This window comes from Rutilus rutilus (assembly GCF_951802725.1).
Source record: "Rutilus rutilus genome assembly, chromosome: 17".
Lineage (NCBI taxonomy): Eukaryota > Metazoa > Chordata > Actinopteri > Cypriniformes > Leuciscidae > Rutilus > Rutilus rutilus.
Window position 1 is genome coordinate 25,216,289 of NC_140230.1, and position 14,727 is coordinate 25,231,015.

At 36.6% G+C, this 14,727-nt stretch overlaps 2 protein-coding genes across 4 annotated transcripts in view; one reads left to right on the top strand and one right to left on the bottom strand.

Moving 5' to 3' along the window:
- cnr2 (cannabinoid receptor 2) overlaps positions 1 to 14,306 on the top strand; it is a 302,290-nt gene extending 287,984 nt beyond the window's left edge. Inside the window, exons 1-3 of one of the 2 annotated variants that reach the window (XM_084385778.1) lie at positions 10,104 to 10,235; positions 11,853 to 11,945; positions 12,506 to 14,306. In XM_084385778.1, the coding sequence (XP_084241904.1) occupies positions 11,873 to 11,945; positions 12,506 to 13,587 (1,155 nt within the window). In that variant the 5' untranslated portion in view covers positions 10,104 to 10,235; positions 11,853 to 11,872 and the 3' untranslated portion in view covers positions 13,588 to 14,306. Of the gene's footprint in view, positions 1 to 10,103; positions 10,236 to 11,850; positions 11,946 to 12,505 lie in introns of those variants that run through there. The other variant, XM_084385779.1, reaches the window with a different exon arrangement.
- Positions 1,540 to 5,493, bottom strand: pnrc2 (proline-rich nuclear receptor coactivator 2). Of its 2 annotated transcripts, XR_014624990.1 has the most exons (3): positions 5,224 to 5,493; positions 4,509 to 4,726; positions 1,540 to 4,294 (listed from the first exon to the last, which is right to left on the bottom strand). XR_014624990.1 is itself a non-coding variant. In XM_084385050.1 (2 exons), exon 2 carries the CDS (start codon positions 4,271 to 4,273, stop codon positions 3,806 to 3,808), a length of 468 nt encoding a protein of 155 aa, XP_084241176.1. In that variant the 5' UTR covers positions 4,274 to 4,294; positions 4,509 to 4,647; the 3' UTR covers positions 1,540 to 3,805. The 2 variants fall into 2 exon arrangements, 1 of the variants encoding a protein (XP_084241176.1); XM_084385050.1 differs by lacking the exon at positions 5,224 to 5,493 and having other exon boundaries at positions 4,509 to 4,647.
- Positions 14,307 to 14,727: the final 421 nt, after the last annotated feature.

A 14,727-nucleotide genomic window follows, 5' to 3' on the forward strand; every position in this document is an offset into this window, starting at 1 on the left:
GGGAGCAGGTCCTCGTTAAACAAAAAAATACGTCGCCCTTTCATAATAAAAGTTCCCATGATGGCGTCACTTTGTAGGCAAGTCCCGGAAATAAATTTCACACGGGCGATTTAAAAAAATAAGTAAAATAATATTAACATTTAACATTAACAATAACATTTCTGGAAGAGCGTTTCACGTTTTGTTCTTCAGTATACACATTCATACCGCAAAAGTGGATTTCGAATACACAAAACTGAACTAAATAACCATACTGTGGACTATAAACGGAATAGTTTGTACTACTACTTTTAGCTCAAAATAATTCTCACTTTTCAAGCTGTATTAAGTGGTTTGAATTCATTAAATTATTGAAAGGTTGTTGCTTCTTCGATAAGTGACGTCTGCATCACCGAAACCAGTAAATGTAGCTCGTCGTTGCCAGCTGATGGTGCTGTGGAAAACAAAACAGAAACCACTGCACCCAACGTTGCGCACTTTTTTTTTTCCATTTGGCAGTTAAATTAATTTGATTAAAATGCGTTATTTACACCAGAAGCTTTCAAGATCATTCATAATTATGTATAATTTAAAGTAATTATAATAACTGTATTATTTATCCTTTCTCTCAAATCAGTTTTTGTGTGTAATTACTAGTGTTAATTCCATGTTGCTATCGGTGTTAATCTATCAGTACGCTAGAGGCTATAACCACAGAAAACGTAAGCAACAGTGAAACAACAGTAAGCACGATAGTGCATCTAACTTCTCCGCCGTTGAGAACTAGTAGTGTGAGATCTTCATGGTACAAACCAGTTTCTCTGTATCCTGAATTCTATGTTTGTTATAAGCTTAGTTTAAAACATAAGTTTTTTTTAAAACGAGCTCTGAAACTGTAAACGGTTTGCCAAATACCAGCCATCCATTTCCTGTTTTTCTGTAGCTGTTAAAATTATGCAGTCGTCCCTAAACCTTTATGTAACGTACAATTTTTCATCATCTGTATGACTTCAATCTGTATTGACAAATATTTAGTCTGCCTGTTTTGTTAGTGTAATAATTACACACACACAAAAAAACCTATCACTATGCATTTTCAAATCTTTCCAAAGAACTCGAACGGACTGATAGAATATTATTAACAGTTCGTTCGGTTAATGACACGTCATAAACCACCGTTATAAAACCATCCCAAATGTGTTATGCGGTCTACGTGATCAGACTGAGTGCTTGGCTTCGTAACTCCGGGCCTAAGTCCATCAGAAGTTGACCTTCGTGCCCTCCTGCTTGAATTGTAAGTAGCCTTCGACATTTCGCAAAATAAATATTTGTACATCACTAAAACTAAAATAGTATCTATATGTTCTCCTTTAAGTGGAATTAATTATATTGTTCAAAATAGGGTTTAGGTGAAAAGTTTCTCTAAATGCAGAAAAAAAAATACACGAAAAACTGTGCCAAATAGTAACAGCATCTAAAACTAACATCCATTATGTTTTTGTGTTTACATGTAAACTCTCAGACAACAGATTAAAAAAAACATCACACACAAAGACAATATTGGGGGGGAGGGAAGGGATTTTATTTTTTTTAGACAACCAAATTAAACAATCTTTTAGTATACCAATTCTTTCCAAAAGGGCTTTCAGTTTGCATTTCAAGTGACACTCACAAGGTTGGGATAAATTCAAAGCCAATTGTTCGGGACAGCCAAATTTAGGAAAAGGACTTTTACACATTATATTAAAATAATTTACTTTAAAAGGTTAAAATGAAATCTGGCTTTTCTGGAGGTAAATGCAGCATCATTGGCATCAAACATTGGCCTGCGGAGGAAAGACCAATGACTTGATGCAAATGCAACACTACTTTATGGACTCTGGATAAAGGGCAAAATTCACTGTTTTACCATTATAACCAAGCAAAACATTTAAAACGAAATTACTATTTGCATAGGCAACTCAAAAACAAATGTATAAAAGTCCCTTTCAATTTCAAAAAAAATTTATTCCATCTTTTTTTTACTTGCACTTAAAGCTCGTTCTGCCCCTACATGGTGCATTATACAAAATAAAAATATTGTGTGCAAGATCACTGGCAACAAACTGCACAGTGCAGGGGTTTTGACGCACTATAGGCAAAATTTTCTCTTTTTTTCTTAACAAAATATTCTTCAGCATTTGAAAACAAGCCACGTCCTTAGCGTGACTTTTACATTCAGTGTTATTACTAAAAATACTTTATCTGCAGGTTTCAAACGTTCCTGCACAAATGTACAATATGCTACAACATTTTATACATTTCATTATTTACATGGCTCCATTACACACATCCAAAACTTATCAGCTTTGTTTTGTCATCTTTAAGATAGCTATTAATATCACGTTCTGCAAGAGAGGTAGTTTTTTTCCGCCACACGCATAACTAAGTGGGAAGGGGTGCTTCACATATCCACAGTTGAAAGAGCAACATTGTCTGAAACTTTTGAACACAAATGAACAGCAGTGCAAGAATAACAACAAGTGAGAAAGGGCAGTGTGTGTAAAATGCCGGCAGCCTGCCTTTTTTTTTTTTTTAAACAATGTAAACATGTCCACACTGGACTTGCGCCCTATTTCTCACTTCCCCCGTGCCATAATACACACATTTCATAACATAATGCTTATAATATCAAAACACATCACAGAGCAAACAAGGCTTTGAGACAAGACCAGAGAAAACATCCGTCCTATGGTCTCGCATCATAACCATCCTCCGCATATTTGCTCTGTGATCGTTCTAAAAGTACAGCAAAGTTTAAAAAAATGAATTCCAAAAAATGATTTGTCAACCAAAACCTTGATATACTCTAATGCCTTACCCAATGATTTATGGCACTTGTAACCAGATCTGGTTAAGCTAAGGGGGATTCCAACAGAAAATTGCTGATTACGTAGCTTTGGTAGACATAAAAAAAAAAAAACACTAAGTTTTATAAGCTATAACATAAGGGATGCAAAAAGTACAAGCTTAACGCTGCAATAGAGCTTGTGAACCTTAATGAATTTCAACACCTATAGTGCAATGCGCACAGCGCCATTAAAAAAGAAGTACAGGTGTTGAAAGCACAAGGTCCATTGTGCCACCTCATTAAGCTTGAGGTTAGTTAAATGACCTTTTCACTTAAGCTTGTCCCCCCTCCATAATCTGTTCGCTTAGTTCTCCCTGCAGAACGACGTCAAGTGGCTTTTACTTCCCAAAAAGCGAAATAAAAAAAGAGATACCTGGAAATGCAGTACGCACTATAATGCTACAAATGCTGCTGTGCTTAGCACCAAGAGGTTTCCGCCACTCCCTGCATGATTAAAACTCAAGCTGAGAGTGCGCACCAAACCTCAGCAAGCGAAAAACAGACTGCGAAATATTAGAAAGGAAATGGTGCGAGTTGTCTTGACATCTACTCCTAGGCCAGGTTGAGAAGAAAAAACACTGTCACAAACAGCCATCAAAAAAAGAACAAAACAAAACAGGAGCATAACAGAGCAATGAGTTATTAGGAGGACATCCAGTTCATTTGTCATGGCGTACAGCTCCGCTAAGAGTTCTCGACCACCCCTTAAGGCCTCAATGACGTAATAACTAGTGGAGCGGTTTTCTTTAAAAAAAAATTAGGTGATGGACATTTAGGAGAAACATCTGCCCGTCAAATGCTCATCACCTCATTAAGACGCAAATCTAAAAATAGCTGTAAAATATATTACGCAGCTGAAGCATTCAAGGGGAGGGCAAAGGTCAAAGCGGAGCCTTCATTCATAGATTGGCTTAAGAGAGCAGCAGTGAGACCTTGTTATGCCTGAACCTTCAGAAGGCTCTTTAACTGAAAGGTCATCATCTCACGATGATCGCAAGCGCCGATGGGAAGAGACACCCAGTGGCTCGGGGGCTTAGGTAGAACACTTGGGGATGGGGGTTCACTGAACTTGGCTCCAGCATAGTTCTGACCACACTGAGCTGACAAAAGTTTGTTCAGGTGGGACATGGTCCCCTCCCAATTCTGATCATATGGCGTGGCAAAACGAACAGCGGCATTCTTCTTGTCTACAGACGCGGCCTGCCGCGCCTCAGGAGACCAAGAATAGCTGGTGCCCTTCTCACCCCTGCGATGGCTGAGGTGATGGGGCACCCCTAAGGCTCCTGAGGAGGCGGAATGCACCACTCCATTCTGGTCTCGACTTCTCTGCTTGCCTCTGCCAATCTGGAGGCTCTTCTTGGGCGCTGGGCGATCTGGAATGTTGTATCTCTCACCACCTCCCATACTGCTTTAACTGAATGTCACCTAAAGATAAAAAAACAACAAAAAAACATTGTTAAACAAAGGGAACTAAATGCGCCCTCTAAGTACAATGTTAAAGTGTGCAAATTGGTTTTAAAACAAGCTTCAAATCATTGTCAAATGTCCCGTGTTACTGGCTGGCAATAACAAAGGGCTACGTGCAGCGCGAGACAGCCAGCGCGTCCCCGCCCATCCCCCACTCGCTTCCTCTGCTTACCTCACTGTTGTAGAAAAGTTGAGTGCTTGGTTCTCTTCACTTTTTAATTTCTCTTCACCGATCGGGCTCCAGGTCCTCGAAGTAGTTGATCTACTTCTCGCTGCACGTCTAGGTCCAGCAAGATCTGAGGTTTTCATGTGCCAATGAGCGTTGTTTTGTCGTGTAACCGAGTTGAACATGAATTCACCTCGGCGCACGGTGCTCTAGAAGCCGTGAATCTAACAAAAGAAACACGATTTGTTTAATACTGAATACGAAAATCTTTCCAAAATATGTTCAATTTAGAAAGCATCTAGCAACATTCATTTTTTTCACGAAAATAAAAGATCTCACTAAACCATTTGTTTGAGTATACGTGTAAATAACCAGTCTAAAATTAGGTTAGGGTCAAACACAAGACAATCTTTGATATAATTCATCGTTTAAAAATCTAAATCTCGAATATTTTGTAGATGTGGTGTTACATAAACATCTAACGTTAATCTGCCTCTATTGTGTTCAAAACAGTCGTTGTCGACGAAAAACCACACATTTCGAAATCGCAAATAACTGCTATAATTTTGTAACAAATACTTGAGCTTTAAACGATAAAAAATTAAAGGTATTAGATCATGTTTTCTGGCACCGTACCAAAACAAAAGACTCTTGAACGCAACATGGCGTCAAATCCGTCGACGACTCCCAATGTCTTTAACTCAGTAAAAAAACAACTTACCGACTTCCTCAGGCTTTGATGAAAAAGCCCTTCGTCTTCCCTTGGTCTAGTCTGCTAGCTGTAGCTGTTAATGGAGAAAATATTTCCCGATATGTGAATCTTCATAACAATCCGAGGCAACAACGGAATGGTATTATTCTCCTCCAGTTTGTCTCCGTCTAACAACAAAATGGATCCTCAACAAAGCATAAGTACTTCAGACGTGTGTTTTTCTGGCCAATCAGGGAGAAGCACTGTCGACGTTTGACCAATAGGAGCGATGTACACGCCTGTTGCCACCCTTCATGCGTCATTGCATGTTTGTGTGGGGACTGGGGAATTTTGGTTTTTCCGCGTTACTGTAATAACTCGAAGCCATATAAAACGTCACATGGGTTTCTTCCGGTTAGTTTCATCCATACAGTCTATGGTTTCATGTCAAAATGCAAATACTTAAACCTACTAATGTATGTCCATGGCGTGTCTTCGAAAAACACATATGGGCACAACACATAGAAGTGTCTATATGCTTTATGTAAAATTACGTGAACAATGAAACAGTGTTTTAATTCTTTAGATATCCAATTTTCTTAGCCTATATACAAGAGAGAACTTTTTTGAGGAAAATTAATTTTAACACAAGCCAAAAATACTTTACTTTAAGACACTTCATGTTGTGGAAATTATCAGACGAGAATAGAATTTTGAGTTGTCCAATTTTGAATTCAGGATGTTAAAATGCATAAGGCCTACTATATTAATAACCTAATAAAATAGTAGACACTTATATAGCAGGCATTACCATGATCACATGAAAGGTGTAAGTGGGATACAGGAAATAGGCCTTTGTCTTGAAAACCAAGCAGAAACATGGCATCCTTTAAGAAGTATCACACACCACTTGCTGGCATGTGACAACATGCAGATAAAAACCTGTGAAGTGGGTTCTACTGCCAATGACAATAGGAGGGAAAGTGTTTGAAAAGCAACAGACAGAGGTGTTATTTTGGGGGTGTAGCCTAGTATCTTCATAAATCAATGAATGGAATTAGAGGGGGCATATGGGCCATTTGGTGTTCTTGAACCAAAATGTCTACTTAGATTGTTCATGGTTGTGCTATAACTGAGAATGTTCAACAGCTGTTAGAAGTTATATAAACATTTCATTTAGGCCAGATTTAGACCTTCTCTGTTGTCATATTTCCAACATTATTCTCAGGAAGTAACTTGATGTTTCATCAGAATAGCTCAAAATGAAGCTAATCGGAGTCAAACAGAATTTAAACTATAGGCTTATTCATATTGTCTAATTGCACAAAAACTAAATGCAAATGCACTGATCAAAACTGATAATTCTCAGTGAATTTGTCACTCTTCACAACTTCTAAACATCCTTTCATGAGGCTAAATTTGTCAGACATCTGATATGGTTTCTGTTCACGTTACACAATGCTACAAAATAAATGTAGGTACGATGTGCATATTCTTTTTCTGTGTGCTACAATATTAACTTTCCCGTGTAAACTTTTACCAAATGTTGAAATGTGTATCTAAAAAGCTTGTATTCGGGCAAAACTGACAGTCATTGTCAACAAAAAGTATAGGCCCCCTAAGTATAACAAACATTTACAGGGTTGACTGCCATGGAGTAAAAAAACATCTAAACAATTTGACCATGGCTCATAATGACAGAAATGTTTCATTTTGGTGGCATTGGCCAATTTACTGACACAATAACTAGGTTTTGAAGCATGAATTAAATGTTTTGGGTGAGTTACTACATTTTCCAGACATAGAGTTGTGATGATATGCCTTAAAACAGATGTGACAATTGCACTTATAGTTTAGAGAATGCTACGGCTTATTAAATAAATGAGCCAAATCGATTAAGAAAAGCTGTAATTTGTAAAAACTTTTACTGAAGTGGTGGTGGTTCTAAACATGTGAAAGTTTTCAATTCTCATTTAAAATTCCCTCATTAAATACTCCTGCTTTTCCCTTAAGCAAACATGTTACAGCACTTGTTTGCCATAAAACCCATATTTGGTGATGGAAGTGCACACCCACTGGATGCAACCTTGGTTTACAACTTTCCAGGGGGCTTGGCCTAAGTTTGAATCCTATGTTTGGAAAGTAGGTCGGGTGGGAGGCTCTTACTGGTCACACACCATTTGAGAAGAGGTCAAATGACCAAAATGTGGGGAGAAACAGATGTACACAAGAAACAAAACACACAAAAAGATAAATTGACACAAACATTTAATAAAATTCACACAAAAAAACACCTATATGATTCTTATATAGATAGATAGATAGATAGATAGATAGATAGATAGATAGATAGATAGATAGATAGATAGATAGATAGATAGATAGATAGATAGATAGATAGATAGATAGATAGATAGATAGATAGATAGATCTATCGACAACTGTCTGTTTACAAACATTTGGAACAACAACATGAGGGTGAGTAAATGATGACAGAATTTTCATTTTTGGGTGAACTATCCCTTTAAGTACATAAAAGATTCACAAGCGCCACCTGTTGATTAAAAATAACGCTACACTCAATATTTAATAGTTAAAGGGTTAGTTCACACACAAATGAAACAGCCCATGATTTACTCACCCTTAAGTCATCCTAGGTGTGTATGACATTCTTCTTTCAGACGAATACAATCAGAGTAAAATGTCCTGGTTCATATGGAAAGGGTTTTCTAAAAACACCTGTGATTCTTATATGTTCCAACAGAATATTGTAAGGGACATATATGCTGCAAAAAACACATATATAAATTGCATAATATTAATATATTTTTAATCATATATGTCATATAGGTCATACATACAACTAAAGCCATATAGATTTTCATGATAATTTTCATGGAAAATAATGCTAATTGAATTGCTAATGCTAATATTTGTTCACAAACAACAGCCCCAGACAGTTCACAATAATGTAAATACACGGTCTCACAATGTCATTGCTGTCAACTGCTCTTTCAAATCCTGTAGGAAAATGAACAGTCCTCATAAAAGATATTTTGACAATACATCCTCGAACCAGCTTCTGCACAGTACAATTTCCAAATTTGCCAAAACATGAAATCTGTATGAAATACATATAAACAAATGACAAAAAATGTGTATGACTTTAATTTGACTAGCATATGATTCAATATAAGAATTTTAAATGATTTGTATATAAGTTATTTTCTACTAATACCATACACCATTGCATACTTTTGTCATGTAAAACTCATATAAGACTTTTTACAGTATTCATAAAAATCCCCTACAAGTTGTATGTGTGCTATTTAGTATGAAAGTGGCCATAATCAGTCTGATTTTGTATAGCACATGGCTTACTTGAAACATAGAAGGTAATTGCCGATTTAAGTAAGGAAGATATGGTTGCTGTATATGAACCATCCATTTTTTTTTTAATATGGGCCAAGCTTTATAATGGGAGTGAATGGCCGTTTAGTGTCCATAAAAGTGCATCTATATCCATCATAAAAGTGCTCCACACGGCTCTGGGGGGTTAATAAAGGCCTTCTGAAGCTAAGCGATGAGTTTGTGTAAAAAAAGATTCATATTTAACTCGTTACAAAGTAAAATTCTAGCTTCCGGCCAAACAAACATACGCAGTCTACTCGCACCCAAAACGCAACTTGACGCAACTTGTGACGTCGAAAGTAGCGTAGTGCATCATGATGTGTAAATATCAGCAGTAGTACGTTGCATTACTCGCATAAGTTGCGCTTAGACTTAAGTGAAATCCTTATGTCCGTTTGGCTGGAAGCTAGTTATTTTACTTTATAAAGTTTTAAAAATGAATATTTTTCTTACACAAACGCATCGCTTCAGAAGGCCTTTATTAACCCCCCGGAGCCGTGTGGAGCACTTTTATGATGGATAGATGCACTTTTATGGACTTCAAAACAGAACTAAGATACACAAAGTATCAAAAGAAGAAGCTTTTTGTGTCTCATCTTGTGGTGATTTGGTAGCCCAAATCACTACCCATCCACTACCATTATAAAGTTTGGAAGAGCCATGATGACATTTTTTAATATAACTCTGACTGTCTATATTTTGAAGGTTTTTAAAGAGGGGTTTGTTTATTTATAATTTTCCTGATTTTATACAACATTTTATTCCTTAAAAAATGGTGAAAATGTATTTATTTTTGGCTGTTGACAGTATTTTCTGATTTGTGGAGTGATAAATAGAGATATCCAAAATGAAACAAGAATTTTGAAACTGACTTCATTCAATGTTCAGATTTTTTGTTCTAGAAATGTATGCAAATTAGTGCATATTTAATTAGATAAAGCCTAATTTGCATATTTAAATATAACATTTCAGAAACTTGTAATACAATTTTTTTTTACCCTATTTGCCTGTGGTGTCTTGCCTTAAAGGCATCACAGACACATTTTTTTTTTTTTTTTTTGTAGGTATATCTATATTCAATTACACTTTGCAATTTCACAACATGTGCCTCTAAAGCCTTTCAGAATAAGCATTTACAGAAATGGAAAGCATAAAAATTGGGACAGTTGCACTGAGAGGTAACCGACATTTTTTCTCCACCATCTGCTCACAAGATAAATTACATTTTTAATTATTGTGAAATAGGTCATCAACAAATGAGGAAGCTGTGGCAAAAGAGAAATGTTTCTGCCTTTATTACGCGATTTTCATCTTGTGGTGATGAGACACAAAAAGCTTCCTCTTTGTGTATCTTAGAGAGTAACGGCTTTGGTACTTTCCATCTGTTGCTTTTCTTTGCTCAGTAAAGTGTCATGGTCACTTTAGTCTCTGAAACCCGCATCTCTGCTCATATATGATACATACATCATCACAGTTCATAACAGCTGTCTGGAAGGATGCAGAAATCTTTGTTCTCTCTTTCTCTCATTGGGGGTGTGGCACATGATTTCGTGTTGTAATCAGAGGCAAACTGCTGAAAGAACAGAAAGACAGTAACTGGATTCAATACCCTACCAACAGCAAACATAAAGGTAAGAACCAATTCATTTGATCAATGTGTAGGCTATGCCAAAATCCTGTGTGAACTGAAACAACTCTAATGGGTAAAAGGAACTGCAGTTCTTTTCTTGCCCTTGTAAGACATATGTAAATAGAATTGTTATTAATTCTCTCAAAAATGAAAATTTGGTCATTATTTATTTACTGACCCTTAAGTTGCTCCAAACCTGTATGAGTTTCTCTCTTCTATTTAACACAAAAGAAGATATTTTAAAGAATGTTGGTAACCAGACAGTTGACGGCACCCATTGACTTCCATCGTATGTTTTTTCCTTTTGGAAGTCAGTGGGATCCATCAACTGTCTGGTTACCAACATTCTTTACAATATTTTATTTTGTGTTCAGCAGAAGAAAGAAACTCATACAGGTTTGGAACAACTTGAGGGTCAGTAAGTAATGGCACATTTTTTTTATTTAGGGTCTATCCCTTTAAGATCTTCTTACATTTCACTTGTGTGAGATTGTGAAAGCTTTAACCTAAGGATGTGGGTTTTTTGTTTTTGTTTTTTTTCTTCTTCTGAGGATGTGTTTGTGACTCTACATTTTATTGCCAACAGTATATGTTGACTCAGTGTTTAAGTTTTCAGATGTCTTTCATAAGGTGATTTGTACAGTCCTTTGTCTTATTTTGGTCAGTTCAAATCAATAGCGCTTTTTACAATACACATTATTCTAAATCACCTTTACAGAAATGAGAAAACTGAAGAAGATAAAGGAAAAGAAAAATCATGTAAACCCCAGTGAGCCACCAAAGGTGAAAGTGGCTATAGAAAAAACTTAAAAGAATATTTAAGTAGTCTAAATGAGGAAGAAATTCTGGGAGGAACAAAGACACTGCGGGAAAGCCCTTCTATTAGAGCTAACATGAGAAGTGGCTTTAACCGAAACATTATCTGACATTTCCAGAAATTTTAAGAACACTGAAGACAAAAATAGATGGCATGGAGCTAATGCGCCTTGGATGAAAATGTAGGAGGATAAAGAAGAAAAATATATGAGTGCCTCTTGTAAGGAAAGGATGAATAAGGTGATCGTGGAAGGAGGGAACAATGAAATGAGAGCAGACTATTTAATTTACTATGAACAGATTAGTCTTCATTGTATAGTTAACCAAGAGCATGTGTCTGCTTTCTGGACTTTGCTTGTAAGGCTTTTCCGTGAGCCACATACTCTATCTCCTACAGTGGATACTAGTGAAAATATGGTTGGTTATAGTTCATTAACATGTGAATCAAATAATAACACTAATAGTTTTGCTTCATTTGTCCATCCTTCTCTTGTAATAAATCTGCGTGGTCTTTTGGCCAGCAGAGGGCAATATGTAACTCGTCTAATCTATTGAACAGCTTTAGGTCACAGTGAGTGGTTTTGTGGGACAGGCTGATTATTTCACGTTATTAAATATAACATCACTTCTCTTCCAAATCTAAGCCATTCAGCCTGAATAATGTCGTTTTATTTATAGAATGCATTAGCCTAATAAGAATGTTGCTTGGAGACATGTTTGACTTTAAATGAGTGTTTTATCCCTCCTAATCATGTCGAACTCCAAAATCAAAGTTTCATGATTCATCATTTACTTTTAATAGATAAACTCTGTCCTGAGGAAATGGCGAGTGAATTGGAACAAGAAGCTACAACTGTGCTTTATTTAAATGAAAGTACAAACATTTCAACCACAGGTATAGTTTCTCATTCAGATTTTCTATGGTCTGTCTGTGATCATGACATGTCTTTCCAAGTTGTGTTGTGATCATTTTACTCGTATTTTTTTAAGGATGTGTTTTTAAATGAATTCATTTGAGGTCAGTAAAAGACTTTTACATTTTTTACAAAAACAATTCAAATAAATTCAGAAAATAAATGAATAAACAACCGCATCATGGTTTCCACAAAATTATTAAGCAGCACAACTGTTTTCAACGTTGATAATGTTTCTTGAGCACCAAATCAGCTGACGGATCATGTGACACGGAAGACTGGAGTAATGGCTGCTGAAAATTCAGAAATAAATTACATCTTAAATAGATAATATTTCACAATATTACTGTATTTACCAATAAACACAGTCTTGGTGAGCATAAGAGACCAAACATTAAAAAAACTTACTGACCCCAAATATTTGAATGTATTTAAAATAATTCTTATTAAAAATATTTGTTTAAAATCATATTAATCATATTAACTGTTTATCTTAAAAATGTGATTATTTTGAATAATTTTTGTTCCTGAATTGTTGCAGTTGCGAACTTGTGCAACAGCCTGAATTGCTACATGGTCCTGAGCACACCAGAGAAGACGGCAATTGGCTCAATTTGCTTTCTAGCTGGTCCTGTGACTTTCCTGGAGAACATTTTGGTCCTGGTGGTCATTGCGAGCTCCGCCACTCTGCGCGGACGGCCATCGTACCTGTTCATCAGCAGCTTGGCACTGGCTGACACTTTTGCCAGCTGTTTCTTCACCATCAGTTTTCTAAATTTCCATCTTTATAGTAAAGACGACGGCGCTGATAACTATCTGTTCAAGCTGGGTGGCGTCACAATGGCCTTCACGGGCTCTGTGGGAAGTCTGTTGCTGACAGCACTGGACCGTTATCTCTGCATCTACCAGGCTTCCAATTACAAGGTGGTATTGACATGCACAAGGGCCAAGCTCGCTATAGTATTATTATGGTGTGTAACGATTATAATTTCATTCCTTCCTCTGATGGGTTGGAGGTGCACAACCTGGTTGGATCCTCCGTGTTCCCGTCTTTTCCCTTATGTGGATCATCACTACCTGGCCTGCTGGACGGGCCTGCAACTGGTGGTGCTCTTCCTCATCACAGTGGCTTATGCCCTCATCCTGTTGAAAGCAAACCGGCATGAAGCAGCCATGAGTGGACCAAAGTGTGGAAGGTCGAGCATAAAAGGACAGGCTCGAATGCGAATGGACATTCAGCTCGCACGTACCTTCAGTCTGATCCTCCTAATCCTCGCGGTTTGTTGGCTGCCTGTCCTTTCCTTTATGATGGTGGATGTCATGGTGACCCTTACAAATAAACAACAGCGAATGTTTGCTTTCTGTAGCACGCTTTGCCTGGTGAACTCGTGTGTAAACCCGCTCCTATACGCTCTACGCTGTCGAGACCTGAGGGGAGAACTGTTAGCACTGTTAAAATGTTGCATGGCATGCAGGGAACATACTTTGGGAAACACATATAGCATAAGAAATGAAAATGGTTCTGGCAAAAAGAGAAAGGATCAGGCAGTGAGTGATAGTAATCCAGATACTATTTCCGAGAGTGTAGACAACCAGCAAAACAGCATACACATTTCATCATAAAGTTGTATTTATTTATAAAATATTTTGTTCATTATTTTCATCCATTTTGCTGGTCAGAAGCTGAAATATTCCACAAAATGTAGTTCTTCTTCATCATAGTAAGCCTTGCAGTTACATTGTTTTGTGATAAGAATTTGCAGGATATCATGTAAAGTTTGGAAAATATGAAAGGTTGGCATACTTATATAAGAACTTTAACATGAGCAAAACATGCTTATAAATTAAAGGACCATACAAGGTCAGTGCGTAGTAATGTGGCTATTGTGATCAGCTTTTGATGTATAATACTGTTTCTCCTTTCTACAGGAGTGCAATTATCTACTTAAGAACTCAGAACAGGTGAATCACTTGCTACATTTTGTCCCAAACATAAAATATGCCAATATATATATAGATTACACTGTGAAACAAAATACCTTCAGCATTATTGATGACTACAGGCAAAAACTTCACCTCCCCTTTTGGATCGATTGTATGCTTTGTAGCACTACATTCTGTAATACCCATTTTTTGTCTTTATCACAGTTCTTGGCTATATGTCTTACTATATCACGATGATAATTGTTATGATACACTAAGTACTTTATTATATGTTGCTTTGGTAAGAAAGAGTCTGCTAATAATGCAAAATCCAATGTGTTTAGTGTAATCTTCTATTGACTTTTAAGGTCTTTTGCACTATTATAATTGTATGTTCAATAAAATACTGTACGGCATAACTATAAATTACTGTTACATTGTTTAAGAAACCATACACTTCAATCTGACCAATTCACTGACCGATACATCATTAAAAACACATGTTCCTGAATATTATTAACCCTTTTGATGAAATAGCACAGTTTGAGGATCTTTAGATAACTGTATACATGTAATCAATTAGGCCTACATTATAAGCTTCCAATATGTTTTACATTTTACAGTATTTTCATTGGATTAAGTCAAAATTGACAAATGTTGGGATATAAAAGTGTGTGATATTCATATGGTGTGTATGTAATATTCAAATACCTCACACTGCGTCTAAACAGAGGTGTTAAGAGACAGTGAGGAAATTATTCCCTCATGATTTGAAAGACTGCTTTGATGGCAAACACAAACAAACACCAACATGCAAATCCTCCAGAAATATGGTCTTTG

Coding starts and splice junctions, on each gene's coding strand:
- pnrc2 (XM_084385050.1), bottom strand. CDS start 4,273: ATGGGAGGTGGTGAGAGATACAACATTCCAGATCGCCCAGCGCCCAAG.